Raw genomic sequence first — 21,912 nt, 5'->3', positions numbered from 1 at the left:
AGATTTTTTTTTTTTCTGAAAGATAGGTACATATCTCATTCCAAAAATAAAAAATAATCACACAGTCAGATTCACATTTCACAATTGTCTCTTCTATATCACAGAAAGGACTTTTTCCCCCAATATTTTGCATATACTTCTTAAGAACACTATTTCAAGGGTAACATCTATGTAGCCTAATATTTTAAATGTGACTTTTTATTTTGTTTATTAATACATATTTGTGTGGAAGAGACCAAGCGAAACTCCAATTAACATTGTACAATGCTTTCCATTTAAAAGATGACACGGGAATAAATTTTTTGTTGATATGATTTCGAACAAAGCGGTTATTAAATTTGTCCTCAACAATAAAGAGCCTTTCTTCTAAGATAGAGTTGTTACATAAAGAAATAGGATTAAAAGTTTGCTCTCCTTTCAAAATAGTTTCTACACCAATGGCATTAAATACAGTGTTATAGTCTTTTAACGAAGCTCCAAAATCAAATTTCATGGAAAATTCTGAAAAGGAACAAAGCTGACCATTGTTATCAATCAATTGACTAACAAAATATATTATTTAAATACCATCTCTCATAAAATAAGGACTTGGCCTATTTCTATAAACCATGTTCTGATTATTCCAAATAAAACAACGGTGAGGTGAAAATTTATTTTTGTTAAATAGTAACCACGATAATGGAGCCTGTTGGTGAAATTTAGCTAATTTAATGGATAATTTACCAAGTGAGAAGGGGCTATGTGGCAAAAATTCAATAACTCTTGTTTTCTTAAAAAAAAAAAAAAAAAAAAAAGGTAATGTGTTCAAAATTGAGTCTATTTTTTAATAAAGCTTTTCAACCAATTTACTTTTAATACATGGTTAAAGAGGGTAAAGTCAACAACTTTAAGACCTCCATCACTAATCCTATTTTTACCGATATGAGAGTTATGGAGAGTTGCCCGGAGCAATATGGCGGCGACGTTGACGTGAGGTTGAGCAGCCAATGAAGCGTCTACTGCTGAATCTATGGGCTGATCCTGTCTATACTATGGTTTTTATACAGTCTATGGACTGACCCAGCCGGTGACGTCAATCGAAACCGCGCAGACCCTCTAGCGGCAGACACGCGCTTGGCTCTTGTGGTTTGTTTATAATATTATTGTAATAATATAGATAAAGGCTATATATATATATATATATATATATATATATATATATATATATATATATATATATATATATATATATAATTCGACGCTATGGGATAGAGAATGTCCTTATATTTGCCATGAACAGTTTGGTTGACAAAAAAAAAAAAAAAACTACCATATGAAGAATATACAAATAACAGAACGGGATGTCCAAAATATTCAATCAAAAAAAAAAAAAGAAAAAAAAAAGATGGAAGGCCAGCGGGAAAAAAACACAGTTCCACACTTCCCTTTCTTATCTCAATGTTTTTTGTTTTATTTTAATTATTATTTTAAATGAAGGAAGTGTTTGAAATAATGTCATATTAATATAAAAAATAATATAATTATATAATATATTTTACATATTTATAAAATAATTATAATTCCTTGTCCTCTCACGATCGCGAAAGTAAACGTTTCTGCTACCAAATAGCACACGTGCATTGTCATAATGTATCAAATTCGTTGTTAATTATCCCACAGAAGCCGTCATACTCATGTTATTTAAAAACCTTAAGCATCTTAAAGAAATTAAGACATGTTTAGAGACGGTATCACAGTAAATTTGCCCGCCTGTCCGCAAACATGCATGCTTCATGAAAGACAAGGCAAGTATTTCATCGCACACAAAGTGATCATTTTCATACTTAACGTGAATTTGTTTATAATGCTTGAGGATAATACTATGTTTACTGAGATAGAGGGTTCTGACTGAACGATTACAGTAAATAGCGATCCGCCCTTCGCACCTTGTTGAATGATATTCAAAACAACGCTGAAGTGATGCTTGTGTGCTGCTTAAGCATCATTGGCTGAACAGAGTAGCAACAAACCACGTCACACTTCAGTCCCGCCCTCTGTCGTCACGGTCGTGTGAGACACAAGATGCTGCATTGAGTACTGATGATAAAGACAGGCCCACATTCTGAATCAGACACTATGAATGCCTGAAGACACCATCAGTGTATATTTAGGTACGTTTTACATCTCATGTGAGAAATTCCCATAAACGACAAACATTACTTTATGTTTTATGGAGTTGTATAGGGTGGTCTGAGGCTAACTGTCACACATTTCACTCCAGTTACTATTTCTCAGAATAGGTTTATTTCTGAATGTCAATTGATTTAGGAACATACATTAAAATATTTAGTACAAAATAAAGCGAAATCTTGACACTGTATAGAATAAGTTGTCACGTTATAGCATATTATATGAAAAAAAAAAACTTAAGCCAATAACAGACAGCCTATTATAAAAAATAAATAAGTCATTGTTAAATAGTAATGATAAAACTTGTTACACTTATACTGTCCCTGATATTAATGTGCCCAAATTTACATTTTTTATTTTTTTTAAATACCCATTTCTGACGAGCAGCATGTTACAGTAAGGCCCAATTTCCCTTATTGTACAATCATAATAAGTGTTCATACTAAACATACTAGTAAATAGCCTATAATATGAAATATAAAAATGAAAAGAAATATCTAACTCTTAATTGATTGTTAACTGATTATTATATAATTAAAATGTATAACATTGAAACAATCTATCCTGACATAACCTTTCTGAAAAATGTCTGACAGACCTGTTTGTATCATTGGTATCATAATATGTTTTTTTCCCCTCATATCTGTAATGAGGTTTTACCAATGCAGCTCTAAATCTAAAAATAAACATGAGTATGTCTTTTTGAAATCTTATTTGCAGTTTGAAACCAAAGGTCTTATTATTTTTTGTAACCGTTGCCTTGAATTTACCACAAAATCCTGTTTGCAAGAAAGCAGCCTATGAGATGGTGACACTTTTTAAAATCAGGAAGTGAATTCAGAGAGAAAGAGAGAGAGAGAGGAAATTCATGCAAGCAAAACTACTTCTGCTCTGAGCTGCATAGCTAGAGTCTGAACAGCTTTCTGCTTCTGTACGTGACATTGACATGAAAGAACGGGCAGGAAATGCTGATGGGTTACTGGAGAAACTCCATGCATTTTGAGCAGTCACATTGGTCTAAATATGAATAGCACAAATAAAGTTACACACTCGACTGCAATTAGAGCTGAGGTGAGAAGACATGAAAGCTTGCAAAAGACCATAAACAAATTTCTCAAACAGTTGGAGAGGGTTGAGGACCAGCAGCTCAGGACAGGACTAAAGGTCTTTCTACACAGCATTCAAGGTGAGCCTGTTATGTTTATTTTGTCCCCTAAAACACTTGCTGATAGATTCCCGTATATCGTTTTGTGAGGTGTGATGTTGACTTTAGGGTCTTTAGGGGTCTGGACTTACCAAGACAGACTTGCACGCTGTTCGACTTTATTCTGATTTCGTATCAAGATCATCCTCAGATGAAAACAAGTTTACTAATCGTTCATAAGCTCCTTGTGTAAGTTAAAATGCACAATTTGCGAGGAATTAGGCTTTCGACTGCTATTGCTATTTTTTTCCAGTATTATATTCATTATCTTGAGTTTCGTAATAATGTCATATTATAAAATGTCCCAAATGTATATTTTCGAGAAGGCAGACAGATAAAAAGGAACATAAATGTTTTAAGTCTTGTTAAATTGAATTATACATCCAGCGGAGTCTCCAAATGCACATGCTCCTCCATTAGTCTGTGATGATGAACCGTTACTACTACAGTCCGGATGTAGAATCAGAATCGTGGATGTTAATTTAAAGAGGCCCAGGTTGAAACATTAGCACCATCTTAGAGACGTCGTCATGCTGGCAAGATGTTGAACACGAAGTGCTCGTCCATTTCCTGTCTGACGCTCTCTTGCTGCCCACGAAAGCCACATCCTCTCCATCTGAGGCACCACCTGTCTATTGAGTGCTACTCTTATACTTAGTATCTGACCTAATTATTTTTAGTTCCACAAGATTACACTCTTTTTTGTTTTGTTTTGGGGAAATGTGTTGTCTGATTTGATTTAATCTGGCATCGATCGAGCAGGACATAAAGTTCAGTTATAAACTTTTATACATTTATAAACATTTATATACTGTGTTAGCTGTAAGCATTGACGTGTGTATATTTTAAGGTCAGAACATATGGTGTCACTGACTAATGCGTCTTTAATATAGTGTTTGATGGTACTTTACTTCCTTCTCGCACTTCCTCTAGTAAGCGTTTTATGCATCCGTCACAATATGAAGACTTTATGAGCACAATCTCACACCTTATTTTTCTATAAGCCAGAACTTAAATTAAAACAAGATATTTTCAGTACTGTATGTAAAACTTGGCACAGTGATTTTAAGATATTCTGGGTGGTCTCTGAGGTATTTTGGTTGCTTATGATATTTATTCTATCATATAGAAACCATTTTATTGTTTTCCATTTGATCACTTGCAGTAACCAGCATCACTAATGATGTCTCTGCCGAAAACTGCTGAACAGATCAAATCAAATAGTGAAAAAACAAGAGGATGCTCTTTGGATTTGATTTATGTAGCCCACATAGTCATATGATGATTCAAATTATGCTTGGTGGGAATAAAATAAAAGTGAAGGAAACGGTAAAGGGGAAGTCATTGCTGTGGGCTTCTTAGCATAGGGATTTGAGAATAGGACTGACACATTTAAATGTTGCTTACTGCAGGGAGCCAAGAGAGTGGGAAATAGGCAGAGTAACAGTGAACTAGGGAAGAAAGAGAAAGGGGAAATTATATTTATGAGTGTGAGATCTCTACTGTCTACTATTGTATAGTTAGCAGAACAATACTATATATAAACGAAACAGTGCTTTGTATTTTCATCTCAGTAGGGAATTTTAGGGGTGAACTGTCCCTTTAAGAGTTTTTTTTTAATCCTTAACCTTAACTATGAGCGATAGTAATAGTGACTAATCCACTAATCAGTAAAGAAGCAAATCAATAAAAAGAAATAAATTGAGAGACATTCAAACAAATACCTGAATGTCATCTTCCTAAACTGAATTGTGTTTTATATGACATCTGTCTTCATGATAGATAGCAATCAATAGCATATATTATTGATTCGTAAACTCAATACGGCTGTGAATAAAAAGACAACTCCTTCCTCTACAAGATTATTTCTTATATAATTAAAATGTGGTGATGTCTTTTTTATTTCTCTCCAGACATCCAAATAGTCTTGCATAGAACAGCTTTTTTTTTTTTACTCTCATCCATGCTACACTCTCAGAAAAAAGGTATCATATTAGTATCTTAAAGGTACATATTAGTACCTAAGGTGTACATATTGGTATCTAAATGGTACATATTAGTACCTTTTGAAAGGATTCTGCATCAGAGACAGCTGTTGTACCTTTTTTTCTGATAGTGTTTTGAATAAATTTGAGTGTAGTATTTACTCAATGTACAATTTAATCAAGCCCACTTGACAAACAGATAAGTCAATAAATATGTCAATAATATTGCATGCCTTCACATAATCACTTACTCATTCATACACACCTTGGCAAGGACGTGAGTGCACAGAGCAGGGGGTAAGATATGGAGATAGCGAATGGGAGCCAGAGACTAGATGGAATCAGTGCATGCAGGAGGAGGAGTTTAGCCTCAGAATACCTTGGTAACAAGCAAGCTCAGTGTCTAGGAAAGAAAAGGTGGGGGGACACGGCGGCTCCTGAATCACTGTACTGACTGTGACTGTAATATGTGGCACATTGCTGCCTGATACAGCACTGGTGCAAAATTTGCTTGATTGATGTGTCAGTCTCGATTAGCTTTGCACGTAACCACATATTTGTTTTTTTTTCTTGTGCGGTTGAATCTCTTTCCCTGTCAGAACCTTTGCAAGCTTTACAGTCTGTCTTTATTCCTCAACACATCACTGATTCTTGCTTTTTAAGCAAGAGAGAGTGTGCAAGTGAGAGAAAATAGAGGGAGAACGCAAGAGAGGGAGGGAGTGAGAGCAAGAGGAGGGGGTAGTAGGCTGTGGAAAGCAGGGGCTGGGAGCTGTCTGACTGGTGACAAGGGCAGAGAGAGAAAGAGAGAGAGAAGCAGGAGATGGAGAGAGCAGGGTATTCCTGCATGGTGCCGTTCTGCGTTGGTTTGAAGAAGACCTTCCACTGGAGAGATCTGAGGGACCCTTGTTCATGATACGTGACTCGTCTAAACCTTTGGCGTGAGATGCAGCTTCCTCTCTCGAACGAAGCATGATTGTCATGCATGTCTGCTTTATTGGCATCCCAGACTGCTTGACGCACCGTTCACTGGAGGCGTGATGGATAGATTCTGTATGGGGACACTGGGATCTCTCTCTGTGGATTTGCCATGAACGTTTGCACCGATCCATGTGGCATGTAGACTGACTCCCCAGTTTGACTCTTCTGTCAGCGTCTCCTGCGCACGCCGTGGAGCAGGTTGGTGAAACGATGTGCCTTGATCTGAGGTTACTAGTTCTGCATGTCTCCCAGATGTAATTTTACTCTTTGTTGTCCTTGAAGGAATTTTCAGTCTGGTTTCTTTCTCGTGTATTTTCATTTTTGCCTTCGAACCTGCCTCTTGTTGAACGTAGTCAATGGAATCACGAGCTTGCTTTTCATGCAGGTGTGGAGAGGTGGGCACATGTCTGCATGCTTAAAATAGGTGTGAGAGGACAGCAAAAAGAAGAGAATGAAGTCTGGGAAGAAACATGAAGCTGTGAAAGAGCACAAAGGACATTAGCAACATTTTTTCCCACTCTAGGGAACGAGGTCACGGTTCACTTCTTTTTGACATACTTGCCTGAATTGTCTCTTCCTGTGATTTCTTTCTGCTTTGGAAGACATTGAACAAGATCATTTGACTCTTTGAATTGATTTTCTGTCCTTGGACTGTCGAGAAATTCTGGACCACATGAACCGAACCGGGACGTCACAGTCAAAAACCACCTACCTTATCTCCCTCACACTGGTGAAGGTAGAAACCACTGAGGAGAATGAGCTGGAGAGGTCCAGGCCGGCTTTGGGGGGAGCAGTGTACAGTTCTGATGGAGCGAAACATCTCAAGCATGCTGGGTCCAATAATGAGGGCCAGGAACAGCAGAAAATGGGTGAGGCTGTTGAGCTGGAAGCTGGAGAATCTGTCAAATTCTCAGTGGAACAGGAAATACTCCAAAGCCCAAGGGAGGACAAGGCACTTTTTGCAGATGGTGTTCATCCCCAAAAATCAATGATCTCACCCTCCACAGAAAATGGAAGAGCCAGAGAATATACTGGAATGCCTCAAACCTCTTTCCCCCGAGATGTAGCCAGGCATCTTGGTGACATCCCAGTCCGTGCGACCCAGCGGCCCGTGTCACTCCTTAAAGCTCACAGCGGTGGCCGTGAATTCAAGGAGTCCAGAGAGAACATCCATGCCTCCTCCAAGAGCCTTGACCGTAAGGACAGTCGGACCAGGATCCAGTCCCCAAACAGCCCGACTCCTGGATCTTTTCGGGCATCGTGGGCTGTAAGTGAAGTGAAACCTTGTGATGAAGACCTCAAAGGGGCTGTTGGGATGAAGACGCCCACTGAAGGGGACATCATAGCCATGCGAACCCAAAGCCCTCGAGCTGAGAGATTAAAGGTGGGATCTACATCTCTTCCGACCCCTGTCGCCTTGATTAGCAAGCCTCAACGCAAAGGAAAGAGTCGCACCTTGGACAACAGTGACCTGAACTGTCTGTCTGAGGACCTCCTGAAGTGCAAAGGTGGTCAAATGGTGACAGACTTTAGAACAGCTCAGTCCCAGGGGGCTTCAGCACGTGACCGCAAGATGCTAAGATTCATTAGTGGCATTTTTACCAAGAGCACTCAAGTTGCAACCAGTGCAACCATTGTGACCCCGGTCTATAGCACCATTCAGAGGGAATCCAGTGAGGAAGAAGGTAGGAGAACAAGACTTACTCATCCATACACAGCTCAGAAACTCAGATAAGCAGAAGTAGGATTGTTTCACCTTTTGTAAATGAGGACTTCCTTGTATATGGATGTCTGAAATGCATCTGCAAGTTTTCTAAATGCTACATTTACATTAAAAGGATTGTTCACCCCAAAATGGTGCAATTCTGAAAACCAAATTACTTTATTTCTTCTGTGGAACACAAAAGGAGATATTTTAAAAAACGTTTTTATCTATGCAGTGAACGATTCTAAAACAATATTGGACCCCACTGATTTTTATTGTCTGGAAAAAATGATTTTTTAAAAACATAATTTGTATTCCAAGGAAGAAAGAAAGACATACAGGTTTGGAATGGCATGAGGACTGATGACACTTATGATTTTTTTTATTCAGCTAATATAGTTGATATATAAGAAGATATATATATATATATATCATCTTGTTTAAGTTCACATTAATTTTAAAAACTGACATGTGGAGGTCTATGCACACACATTTAGGGGAATTCTGGTTTTATTAATTCTAATGCCTAGGGATGTAGATTTAAGACACTGAAAGCATCCAAGCCTTTTCTTTATAGCCACCCCCTACTGTTTCTGTTTCTGCACTGGAAAAATGGAATGGGAAACAAATTTGATAATACCCATGCCACAGGCATCATCATTTTGCCCAACATCCTAATCCCATCTTTGATGTTCCACCCACTTCTTGTATTCTGATCTCATTCTTTCACGGAAGCTTCAATCCTTTCATCACCAGCCTGGTTAAATTTCAAACCATATCCAGCCATGGATTTTAGTGCTCTAAACTGGAGGTGAAGCATTGGTTTTAGATGCAGGCATTATCTGAATCCACAGGAAGCTGGATGAATAAGCTTCACTTTTGCCACATGCATTTCAAACCCACCCGAGCAAAGTAAGCTGGTTTGGCTTCTAATGTTGCAGAGATGCCTTCAACTCATTTATATGCAGAGCTTGTTTAACAAATGATTCATTTCAAACAACGTCTATATTTCTCAACAATATAGATTTGATAATTAGGCTCCTCAGTTGATAAGGTAGAATTGGTAATTGCTCAATTGCACAACTCAGTATAGGGGTGTGTGGTCTATATCCTACGAGCAAAAGGATTGATGTGTCTGTACACACAACGCATGCGCACACAAAATATTTACGTATGCGTTCTCCGACTAAACTGAAGCAGCGGCTGGAAGTGGGGTTGTCATGGCAACAGGGAGGGCTGAGAGAGTTGCCTGTTGTGTGGCTGCGTTATGCCAGGGAGTGAGCTACAGATGAAATGAATGGGAGTGAGGGTATGCTAGGAGGGGTCCTTTTGAAAACGAGAGAGACCAGCTTTAGAATTTGACACATAGAGAGTCCGTTTAGATGGAGGGGGTGGCATGTGGTATATTGCACATAAGGATGGCACTGTCTAACCGCACTGGCTTGACTCCTGATGTGCCCTGCCGTACAATGACCTCATAGAACTGCGCTGAATTCGGAGGGGGTTAAACCTCTTCCGCTGTGTCGTGGGTGGCGCGTGAGAGAGGAAACTGCAAACGACACGAGTGCCAACTCAGAGCGTAAGCTGTGAACTCCTGCATCTGTGCATCATGAGATGCTGCTTTAATCAGTCCACGCCGGTCACAAGGGTGTATCGCACCGAACAAAAGCATCTCATCCACCACTTGATGCACCCACAGCTGTGAAAGCACACAAAAAAATTAGGTGACATTCCCGACTATCACTGGGCGCCGGGTCTGAACCGCTGATGAAAAATAGTGAGCGTGTGCTAAGACTTCCAATATAAAGCAGAGAGGGGTGTGGGAGCTCCATGCTCGCTGCTGCACAGATACACCTGCAGTCCTTCACGCCCTGTGAATTTTCAGAGATTTATAACACCTCCAGATGAACCATCATCCGAGGCTATGGTGTAATCAAAATGCACTTCGATGCAGCATAGAAATGTGCAACAGAAGGGCAACGCCTGACCTGTGTTTAAATGGACACAGATTTGTGTTGGAATCAGAACGCTGCCTTGGGCCTGACCTGACTTTGATAGTCACGAAAAATAATGTGGTGAGACGTGACGTGACAAGGTCATTAATCCTGCTGCTCAGTGAGTGTTGTGATCACCGTGTAATTATAAAATCATGTCAAACTCGCTCTTCCTGTAAGTGAGTCATCTGAAGTTTCACGTCACTGACATTAAGGGTCAGAACGAGGGTATTTAAACCATAGATCGATATGAGAGATCTTTTTTTGGAAAAAACAGAAATGCATAATATTCATAAACCAGCACATATCCCATTGCATTTTCTGTTATATGATTCATTCATCTATTTTTCTGTTGTACTTTTATTAGTGGTGCTTGCTAAGCACGTCCAATGCAGACCAGAATAAGACCAAGTATAGAACCCTAAATTGATCTGCACTTGGATATGAGACTCGTCCTGTTCACCTTCTTTTTGTCATTGGTTTAATACCATGACAGTGGAACACCTTTTGAGATGTAAAAAAATCTGTTTCAATGTTTTGCTGCAATGTTGACTTAGTTTGGTGATGATCACATGAATGTTCAAAAAAATAATCCAAATTCAATGCAAAATAGCCTATTTCCTGTTGGGCAGAGCTAATGATTATAGTATAGAAAGTTGTCTGGCTTCATGACAATGAGTTTGGTGACTGCAGGTAAAACTAACCCCAATACTTTAGTCAAATGGGGTCAACCTTTTAAATATAGAATATACAACTTGGAGACAGATGTTTTTTTACTTTGGAAACCACCCAAAACCACTCAGAAACCACATTGCAACACATTAAAAGCCTCCCAAACACACTGCATTGTCATAGCATAGGGAAGAGGTGTTTTTGTCATTGATTTGAAACTATTACTTAACTTTGACTTGTTTTTTGTTTGTTTTTCAGCATCATGTGCCAATAGCCAGGAATGGACCCTAACTCGTGCTATTCCAGAACTGCGATTGGTGAGAACAACACTTATTTATTTTTTAAGCATAAAAACAACCATTTTAGGCATACATCTATGAAAACAATATTTCAGTTTGTTAAGTGCACTAAAAATATTTCTTTTTAATTTTAGTCATATTGTTGAGTTGCCTCTAGGGGGAAAAAAATCTGATTAGATCTCTTTCAAATCCAACATTTTTCTTCTAAACACCAACAAAATTAAAAGAGGATAACAGGAGACTTTTGCTTAAATCCTGCTTATGCTTCTCATGAGAAAAGACCATAGTAGTCTTAAATGTGTCCTTAGTTTCAGATGAGATCTAAAAAATGTCATTTTTGTTTTGTGGAGTAAGAATATTATGTTTATGCCGCATTCAGGTGGTTCTGGGTAGCCTTCGCAGTGGAAAATCTGCTCTGGTAAACAGATTCATCACAGGAAGTTATCTTCCACTTGAGTCGCATGAGGGTGAGAACTTTGTTTTTTCTCATCTGTGCTATGAGGACTGTCATTTTAACCGTTTAGGTGCATTATTGTTATCTTCTCTTTCGCTTTTTTTTTTCTTCTCTGGAAGGTGGAAGGTATAAAAAAGAGGTGCTGGTGGAGGGACAGAATCATTTACTGCTGATCCGAGAGGAATCTGGCCCACCAAGTGCACAGGTGTGTTCATTTCTGCAAAGTTCACTTCAGACAGAAACACAGGATGCAAGACAGTAAATATATGGCTAAATTAGCATCTTACTCTTTTTTTTTTATATACTTAACAGTAGTGTGGCGGTAGCAAACCACCAGCAAGTTGTCTGGCCCATTAAACCAGATGTGCTTAACTAGAAACCAAAGAAGAATTTTTGCAATTACGTAACAGCAAATATAAGAAATATTAAGAATTCTGCATTCTTATGTTTTGTTATGAATTGTTTCTGACACATTTTGAATGCCCAAAATTGAGTTTGCGTAACAAGAATGTACATATTCATGTAGAGTATATTCTGGGGCCTAAAGATGAAAACACACAAGTTTGAAACAGATAAACTTTTACTTGCATTCAAAAGTTTGGATTCAGTAACTTAAAAAAAAAGTTTTTGAAAGAAGTCAGATTCATCAAGGCTGCATTTATTTAATCAAAAATAAAGTAAAAACAGTTATATTGTAGAACACTATTACAAGTGAAAATAACAGTTTTTTATTTGAATATATTTGAAAATGTGAATTATTCCTGTGATTCCAATAAAAATTTAAATTAAAAATGAAAAGTCGCTGGGGTATATTTTTAGCAATAGCCAAAAAACATTGAATGGGTCAAAATTATAGATTCTTCTTTTATGCCAAAAATCATTAGGATATTAAATAAAGATCATGCTTCGTGCAGATATTTGTTAAATTTCCTACCGTAAATATATCAAAACTCAATTTTTGATTAGTAATATGCATGCTAAGAATTCATTTGGACCAACTCCAAAGCAATTTTCTCTGTATTTAGATTTTTTTGCACTCTCATATTCCAGATTGTATCTCAGCCAAATAATGTCTGATCCTAATAAAAAAAATAATAATAAAAAAAAAAATAAAGCTTATTTATTCAGCTTACAGATGATGTATAAATCTCAATTTTGAAAAAATGGACACTTAAGAATGGTTTTGTGGTCTAGGGTCACATATGCTGATTTGCTGCTCAAGTAACATATCTTATTATTGTCAACTTTGAAAACAGCTGCTTAATCCTTTTTGTAGAAACTTTTATAAAACAAAATTTTATAAATTCTGGATTCTTTAATGACCTCAAACTTTTGAACAGTAGTGTATTCTGCTTTAAAGGAATAGTTCACCCCAAAATATCTGCTGAAAATTCCCTCAACCTTAAACCATCCAATATATAGAGGAGTTTATTCATCTTTGTCAGAATAGATTTGGAGATATTTAGCATTAGATCTCTTGTTCACCAAAGGGTCCTCTTGTAGTGAATGGGTGCCGTCAGAAAAAGAGTCCAAAAAACTGATATTAAAAACATCACAATAATCCACAAGTAATCCACATGACTGCAGTCCATCAATGAACATCTTGCGAACCAAAATACTACACGTTTATAAGAAACAAATCCATCGTTAAGGCTTTTAAACTTTAAACCATAACTTCTGGTTATAATGAATGCTACATTTCTCCAAATCCGAGGGGGATTAACTTTCAGCAAATTTTCATTTCTATTCCTTAAAAAGCTATTCCCTCTTTCCATCTTTTTCATTCCTAATTTGTGATTGTAGATCTGCAACTGGCTGGATGGCGTCATCCTAGTTTTTAGTCTGGAAAATGAAGCAAGTTTCCAGGAAGTGTACAAGAACTACAGTGAGCTAAGCGCACATCGTAACATAGCAGAAATCCCTATTATAGCAGTTGGAACGCAAGGTAAGAGCTTTTGTCTTGGTTTCGGGGTGATATATTGAGCGATATGACATTACAGTATGTACAAACTCTATATTTGTCTTTATTCCTGCAGATAAGATCAGTAGCACTAATGCCCGTGTGATTGAGGACAAGAGAGTCCAGCAGCTGTGTATAGATGTGCGTCGCTGCACTTATTTTGAGACCTGTGCCACATATGGTCTTAACGTGGACAGAGTATTTAATGAAAGTGAGTTTCATCTCAAAATAGGGCTAAAATGGCACAATTCTTTTGAACAGGATGCAAGTGTTGATTGGGCAATCTTGTTTCACACTTAGTGACTCACAAGATTGTCGCTGCCAAGAAGCAAGCCGCCCTTCTGGCCTCCTGTAAATCCCTCCCAAACTCTCCGAGTCACTCAGGGGCCTCGACTCCAGTGTCAGGGCCCGGACAGGTATCTCAGGCCTCATGAGTCTGTCTGATGCTTGGACGAATCTCATGAAAGCTGTCAAAAATGTTTGGGTCTCTTTCTACTTTCTTTCAGTTCTAAATGTGGGGGGGAAAATTCTAATTGTCATTAATGTAATGCAAAAATATGTAAATGTAAAAAAAAAAATGTAAATAATCAATTAAATCATACACTTAAATTTATGTAATGAATTATATATATATCTTAATATATATCTTAAACATAAGTTAATATTTTCTGTTACATTTATTTATTTATTTTTTAAATATGACCTGGACGTTTCTTTGAGACTGACACTTTATTATAATTTTTGTGAAGTATTTTAATTAAAACCGTGATGGTTTTGCAAATTTGCTTTGACAAAACGTTCTGATCAGAATCATTAAATATTATTTGCTTAATTATATATGCTATGCTGAAAATCTGATATTTAGTCACAGTTTGGCTGAATTTTAGTTTATTGCTATGGTATGATAATTGTACTCATTTTAATTACATAATAATAATAATTCAAATTACTTTTTTGGACAAGAAATTAAAGTTATATTCTATTATAGATCGATTATAAATTATTACACTTTTAAGTGTATTCAATTAAATTTTCAGACCAATGCATCGCACAATTGTACATGTTTTTGACTGTTTTGTGTGATTGTGACACTTTTCTTGTCTCCATCAACATTCACCATTACAACTTCTGTCTCATTCTTGTCTCCATCCCATCATCCTCTCTTAGACCAGTAATGGGGGTCAGAGTAGTGATTACCCCTCCTCTTTGCCTTCTACCCCTGTGATAAGTCACAAAGACATACGGGGTGGGGCAAGTGGAGACGGGGCCTCGCAAAGAATTCTTCCCCGACGACGGACATCTTTATTTGCGGTTAGTTCTTTGAGCTCATTACAGAGAGCATCAAATCTTGCTGTCGCATGTATGATCTGTTTAGGTTCAGTTTTCTGTGTTTCCGTTCTCCTGCCTTGTTTGTTTTCATGGTTTTTGATTGATTGGCTCCACACCTGTTTCAGTTCTCAATTTAAGTTCTGTGTTTTGCTTTGGTCCTTTGTCTGCTATTATTTTGGTCTACTTGTTGTGCTGCCCCAGTTCGATTCCTTGTGTTTGCTTAGTGGGTCATAATAAAAGATTGTTATTGGCCTAGTCCTGCATCGCGTGCCTTAAATGGGAGAACTGAAACAGGTGTGGAGCTAATTGATCAAAAACCACTGAAACAAACCAGGCAGGAGAACGGAAACACAGAAACCTAAACCAAAACAGATCATACGTGTGACACTTGCCAGGTAGATTTTGTGCAACACCAGTGAAACTGTACAGAAAATTGGATATACCGTCTTTCATATTTTAAAATACAATTGGACTTAAATTTGAATGATATATCAGAGGTGATGCATGTCATTTTTTAAGTTAAATGGGAAACCTGTTCAAAAACAGTCATTGGTTTCTTTTTGGTGCAGAAATTTCACACATCACCTTTAAATGCTTTACAATAAAGCAGAAGCATGACTATATCTTTTAGTCCTAGTTTCTGTATGTGAACTCTCGTTGTCACTCTGAAATTCACCTCATCTCATGAGTCATATCTGTTTCCTTCCTTTGTGTTTCACCTTCCTTCTCATCTGTACTTTATTTAACTATGTCTGTTATTTAAGAACCGTCGCGGGAGTGACTCTGAAAAAAGAGCTTCTGATAGCAGAAGTGACACGAGCAGTCGATCAGTTCCTATTAAACAGGTATGTGTAAGATGTCGGCACTGAATTCTGTGCAGACCCAGAAACGTATTTGGACGTGTAGAAGACCCTTTAAAATGTCTGAATCTCATTGCATTCTGAAAAAAACATTCATGCCTTTTCTATATTAGGGGACTTTGTGGAAACGCAGTGAACGCTCTTTAAATAAGGAGTGGAAGAAGAAGTATGTGACGCTGTCAAACAACGGCATGCTTATGTATCATTCAAATATGAATGTGAGTAAGGCTGCATTGCAGTTAATACGGTTTTCTGTTTACAGAGCACTACATGCTTCCTGTACGCTTCCGTTTATATAATCACATTCCTTTTTAGCTTTATTAGTTGCATGTAGTGTATTTATTTCTATTTAAATTATTTATTATTAAATGTTATTATTTCATATTTTTAATAATTATTTAATAATATTGTTATTATATTATTATTTTATATTATACATTTTTATTTCAGTTTTAGTTATTACATCAAGTTGAACTGCCTTAAAAAGTAAAATTGGAAAATACTCTATAATATATTATTATTCTATTATAGAAATCTATAATATAATTATATTTTGGGTGTGGATTTATTTTGGTTGTAATCATTAAACTCCAGAAAATGTTATGCAATATTACTCCGGTGACCTAGGTTTGTTTTTGTTTCTTTCGTTTTATTTTTTTAAAAGATCAATGGTACTTGCATCATTTTGCATTATAGTATTTATAAAATCATTTCAAAACCCAAAGCTTTTATGTTGTGCTATTTTTGGCTGTAGAAAAGAACCAGGGTATTCTGGATTGTGTAACTGATGCTCAAAGTATATATGTATTTTGCTGATTGTAGGAGTTTTTGCAGAATGCTCAAGGTAAGGAGATGGACTTATTGCGAGTTACAGTGAAGGTGCCAGGAAAGCGTCTTCATCGCGCAGCTACTCCCGGTGGACCGTCCCCTGGCCCTACTCTCGTCCCTGCGCCCGGTGTAAATGGACTCAGTAAAGACAAGCAGTCATCCGAAGGGGGAGCTACATGTAAATACAAAACTCTATCTCTCTCTCTCTCTCTCTCTCTCTCTATTCCATCACAAATAAAGCAATTTGAAAGATTTCTCAATGCCATGATTTTTTTTTTTTCTTAGCAAATCTTCTGACTGTAGAAGAGGCGTCAAGAAGTGGTTTGTCCTTTCATAATGATCAGAAGGTGAAACGTTGCCCGTCATCTGTGTCTAATAAAGGCTTCAGTGTGGGTACGTAAATATTTTGTTTATGGTTTCTACTCATTCTTTCCATAACAGTGTTGAAGAATAACTAGTTAAAGGAATGAAAACCTGTATGGGTTTCTTTCTGATGTTTAGAAGAATGCTGGTAATCAAATAGTAGGTCCCCATTGACTTACACAGTATTTCTTTCCCTAATATGGAAGTCAATAGGGACCAACAACTGTTTGGTTCTTCAAAATATCTTCTTTTGTGTTCAACTTAAGAAAGAAATGTATACAGATTACACATGAGGGTAAGTAAATGATGACAAAATGATCATTTTTGGGTGAACTATTCCTTTAAAAGTAGCTACTAACTGGATAATGACAGTAGCTCATCAGCACTTTATTTCCAATATTCAGTTGTTGGTTCATATATTCAGATCAATAATAGTCATATATTACTCAATGACATTTACGCCAATTTTTGTACCAAAATATTTAGTTAAATACTGAGGTTGATGACTGCCAGCATTAGTTTTAAATTAAAATTCAATTAAATTTATGCATTTAACAGATGCTTTTATCCAAAGCGACTTACAGTGCATTCAAGCTATCAATTTTTACCTATCATGTGTTCCCAGGAAATCCAACCCCCAACCTTGCGCTTGATAACACAATACTCTACCAATTGAGCTACAGGAAAACTTAGTTTTATTAGTTATATTCAGTGTTAATGTGTGTGTTTTATACTGTTAATGTGATTTATTACCAAAAAAAGTGAAATATACCTTATGAATAAAATTATATATTTTTTTTATAAAATGCTATTGTATTGATGTTATTATAATTAAAAATACTCAAAATAATTAATACAAATGTGATTGTATTTTAGGTGTGGACTTATCATCAGAATGGTTACAAACCTTATGCAGGAAATGTTTTGAAATTTCTGGCATCTTTTTTTGTATCGTCTTCTTAACAGACTCGAGCATTGAGGGGGCTACAAGCCCTCCTTTAGGAAAAGACCAGATCCTGTCTTCTCCAATGACTGACCGGAAGAAGAAAAAACGAAACAGAAGTATTAACTTGAAAGGAGACGCAGCGGCTGGGCAGGCCGAGGGTAAGAGATCAGATTTATGAAAGATTACCAGACACCACAATGATTCAGTTTCATCGATAAAGCAATCATTATTACTACTATGGTGAATATGCTTTCCTCTCTTTTCCAATGTGGGCCTGATCAATTGCTTCCTTTAAGGTCCTTTTGCTTTTTTCTTTCCTCTGTCTTTTCTTCCTTTCTTTCCTCTTATCCTCTGCCGCCCTGGACTAATTTCTTGCACCGCAAGCCAAGCGCAAAATGTGGAAATTAAAAAGCTTTGGTAGCTTGAGAAACATTAACAAAACAGGTAATGTGGATGTATGAAACGAGTGGCTGAGCTGACTCCGTCTTGCAGTATGTGTCCATGTCCATCTCTTGTCACATCATTAGATTACAGCAAATGGGTCTGAGTGTTTCTGTCCATGTTCCTGTCTCTCTCAAACACATAATTATACTGAGACCATACATTAGGCCGAGGACACAATGGGTGTTTTCATTGATCCCTTCCTCTCGTGTAAATAACTGTTGCTCTCGCCCAAACAGAGGAGGAGAGCGCAGACTTCATCATCATCTCCAGCACAGGACAGAGCTGGCATTTCGAAGCCCAAAGTCAAGAGGACAGGGACGCCTGGGTTCAGGCCATCGAAAGCCAGATCCTTGCAAGTCTACAGAGCTGTGAGAGCAGAAATAAGGTAAAGAGGGCAATAAAAATGTATCTGATCTTTATCAGCCTGACAAACATTTGCTGCACAAACGTTTATATGCTTTTGAGAACACTTATGTGCAATATGCATCAAAAGGTCCATGAACTTTTTTTATGGACAGTCTGTATAAAGGAATAGTTAACCCTAAAATGATCATTTGGGGAACATTTACTCACCCTCAAGTTATCCAAGATGTACATGAGCTTGTTTCATTTGGAGAAATATTGCATTGCATCACTCGCTCACCAGTGGATCCTCTGCAGTGAATGGGTGCCGTCAGAATGAGAGTCTAATCAGCTGATAAAAACATCACAGTAATCCAAAGTAATCCACACGCCTGGAGTCCATTAGAGCTGTTTTTGCTTGTGAACAGTCCTTGAATCTTTCTCTCCGGATTCAGATGAGATTACTTTTTCACCAGAGAAAAATTTTAGTTTTACAAACATGAAGCTTTTCACTTCACAAGACATTCATTGATGGACTGGAGTCGTGTGGATTGCTTGTGAATATTTGTGGTGCTTTTATCAGCTGTTTAGACTCTCATTCTGACGGCACCCATTCACATCCATTGGTGAGCAAGTGATGTAATGCTACATTTCTACAAATCTGTTCTAACGAGGAAGCAAACTTCTCTACATCTTGGATTGCTTTTCTGCATATTTTCATTTTTTGTTTGAATTATTTTTTAACAGTTTCAAATAAAAGGGTAATAATTTTCTCATTTGATTTGTTTCCGGACCAAAAATGACGCCGATTCATCCTACATGCATAAATCATGTTAGCCTATACATATAAACAGATTGCCCTGTAATATTACAAAGTAATAGACTTACTTTTCAACTCCCAGGCTCGAAGGAACAGCCAAAGTGAAGCTGTTGCCCTGCAGGCCATTCGAAATGCCAAAGGGAACGACCTCTGTGTGGACTGCGGAGCACCAAGTAAGTGCTGTCCTGAAATAATGCCTTGTATTGAAAATGTAAACAACAAAAAGTACTGTATGTTGAGATCTCTGTCATTGTTCAGTATATGAAAAAATGATGGTCTCCTTGCAGATCCAACATGGGCGAGTCTTAATCTTGGTGCTCTAATCTGCATCGAGTGTTCTGGGATACACCGGAACCTGGGGACGCACCTGTCCCGCGTGCGCTCACTAGACCTGGACGACTGGCCCAGTGAACTCACAAAAGTGCTTTCGGCTATAGGCAACCATACGGCCAACAACATTTGGGAGACCTGCACCCAAGGGCGCCAAAAGTTGACACCTGAGGCAACAAGGTTAGCTCACTAAATGTAAAGAAATGTCATAGTGGAAAGTGGTTCAGTCATTTTTGGTTTACAGAGGCACAAAGAAGAGCAGAAAGAATTTGGCCTTTGCTTTGTGTTTGTCTCAGAGAGCAGAGAGAGTCGTGGATCCGTGCCAAATATGAACAGCGGGCATTTGTGACGCCCTTGCCGGCTCAGTGTTCAGAGGACACAATGTCGACTTGGTTGCTTAAAGCAGTAATCGACAGAGACCTTCTCAGACTTCTGCTGCTCCTCGCACACAGCACCAAGGAAGTGATCAACGTCCCACCAGAGGGAGCAGCACAGCAGCAGCACAGCGCTTTACATGCGGCCTGCCAGCTGGGCGACGTGGTCATGACGCAGCTGCTGGTCTGGGTGAGTTATTGAGCCTGTTTCTTTGAGTTAAAGGAATAGTTCACCCAAAAATGGAAATTGGCTGAAAATGTCCTCACCCTCAAACCATCCAAGCTGTAGATGAGCTTGTTTCTTCGTAAGAACAGACTTGGAGAAATGCTCAGCAATGGATCCTCTGCAGTGAATGGGTGCCGTCAGAATGAGAGTCCTGATAACAACATCACAATAATCCACACCACTCCAGTCCATTAGTTCATGGTCCTCTCACACCAAAATATTTGTTTTGAACTGTTCTGGACTGGTTTTGTTTGTTAACTGTGCTTCATCTGTTCATATTTCACTCCTGATCCAGATTAGATGACTCTTTCACTAGAGAAAGCAATAATACGGATAAAGGACTCATGTTTTAGATAAAGATAAAAACGTCTTGATGGATTTTTCACACGCATGTAGCTTTTCACTTTACAAGATCTTAAGTGATGGAATGGAGTGTGGATTTCTTGTGGATTATTGTGATGTTTTTATCAGCTGTTTGGACTCTCATTCTGACGGCACCCATTCACTGCAAAGGATCCATTTGTGAGCAAGTGATTTAATGCAAAATTTCTCAAAATCTGTGGATGGCCTGAGGTTGGGTAAATGTTATTTTTGGTGAATCACTCCTTTTAACTCTTGCACTTTCAGGATTGCATTGTTTGCACATTTCTAATGTTTGTGTTTTTTTTTTGCTTAATTGTTCTCAACAGTATGGCAGTGATGTGAAGTCAAAGGATCCGCAAGGTAGAACCGCACTGACGTTGGCACGCCAAGCCGGCAGCAAAGAGTGTGCTGAGATTCTTCTCCAACACGGCTGCCCCAGTGAGACGTCGCCCACCTCCCCGACACCCGTTCTGTCCCGCAAAAGTAGCATCACCAGTGTTGGACGTGTCAATTCCAGGAGGAGGGTCTCATAACCCATGAACATTCATGATCATATAAACATTTTCGCCAGGACCATTTTTATTTCTTCAGACAGAGTTGTGTGTTCTGTGTGTCTGTGAATTCACCAACAATGCTGTATTTATATACTGTATGTTTATCCCTGTGGATTCCTCAGAAAAGGGAAAAAGTCAAAAGAAAAGAAGAAACTCTTAACTGTCCAGATTAGAACAGGCTTAGAATGACAGCTACAGAAATTCCAACATGCCTTTTTCAGAAAATGCAAACCGTTTTAACAGCTACAAAGCAATATTATTAATAATATGCTGATTAATATTCTGTCAAATAGATTCATTACAAGATTAAAAGTAGCTTGAGAGTTTCCCAAAGCAATCTGAGGGAATGTATTTACCGTTATGACTGTCAACGTTCTTTAAAATAGACATCATGGCTGGGAGTAATGTAATGTAAGAACATGTTTATATTCAGAAGAAATAGTATTTGTCATTGTGCATCATTTCTAAAAAGTATAGACAATAAACTCTGATCTTCAACCTCTCTTTGGCACTGCTTGTTAAGTCTCCATCTTTTTTGATCAAAGCCCCAATCTTTCTACATTTTAATGCTTCATAACTTCACTTTCATCGAAGGCCTTTTTATTTTCAGAAAAATCATCTGGTTAAAATATTCATTTTGCTATCATACTGTATGTGTCAACACAAATGTCAAGTGACAGAATAACATGACTTTTATATATTGTGCATTAAAA

At 37.7% G+C, this 21,912-nt stretch overlaps 1 protein-coding gene across 7 annotated transcripts; it reads left to right on the top strand.

Annotated features, from left to right (window-relative positions):
* The first annotated feature begins 3,046 nt into the window (after window positions 1-3,046).
* LOC128011704 (arf-GAP with GTPase, ANK repeat and PH domain-containing protein 1) lies at window positions 3,047-21,710 on the top strand. 7 transcript variants are annotated; one of them, XM_052594385.1, is made up of 20 exons: window positions 6,142-6,534; window positions 6,722-8,021; window positions 10,966-11,024; window positions 11,386-11,473; window positions 11,580-11,665; window positions 13,264-13,405; window positions 13,497-13,631; window positions 13,721-13,836; window positions 14,588-14,731; window positions 15,514-15,594; window positions 15,723-15,827; window positions 16,432-16,615; window positions 16,723-16,830; window positions 17,767-17,904; window positions 18,131-18,190; window positions 18,427-18,575; window positions 19,435-19,525; window positions 19,640-19,862; window positions 19,979-20,246; window positions 20,972-21,710. In XM_052594385.1, the coding sequence occupies exons 2-20, from the start codon at window positions 7,010-7,012 to the stop codon at window positions 21,176-21,178; spliced, it is 3,396 nt and encodes a 1,131-aa protein (XP_052450345.1). In that variant the 5' UTR covers window positions 6,142-6,534; window positions 6,722-7,009; the 3' UTR covers window positions 21,179-21,710. The 7 variants fall into 7 exon arrangements, with proteins under 7 accessions (XP_052450349.1, XP_052450350.1, XP_052450346.1 ...); XM_052594389.1 differs by lacking the exons at window positions 6,142-6,534; window positions 6,722-8,021 and adding an exon at window positions 3,047-3,355; XM_052594386.1 differs by having other exon boundaries at window positions 6,141-8,021; window positions 16,444-16,615.
* Window positions 21,711-21,912: the final 202 nt, after the last annotated feature.

The sequence above is a fragment of the Carassius gibelio genome, chromosome B23 (assembly GCF_023724105.1).
Source record: "Carassius gibelio isolate Cgi1373 ecotype wild population from Czech Republic chromosome B23, carGib1.2-hapl.c, whole genome shotgun sequence".
Lineage (NCBI taxonomy): Eukaryota > Metazoa > Chordata > Actinopteri > Cypriniformes > Cyprinidae > Carassius > Carassius gibelio.
This window is presented reverse-complemented; position numbering and strand designations above follow the sequence as displayed.

Excerpts from the sequence above, each read along its gene's own strand:
- LOC128011704 (XM_052594385.1), top strand. The coding sequence starts at position 7,010 with ATGAACCGAACCGGGACGTCACAGTCAAAAACCACCTACCTTATCTCC. Across the intron at positions 11,025-11,385 it reads CTATTCCAGAACTGCGATTG|GTGGTTCTGGGTAGCCTTCG; the intron begins GTGAGAACAACA and ends TGCCGCATTCAG. Across the intron at positions 19,526-19,639 it reads TGTGGACTGCGGAGCACCAA|ATCCAACATGGGCGAGTCTT; the intron begins GTAAGTGCTGTC and ends GTCTCCTTGCAG.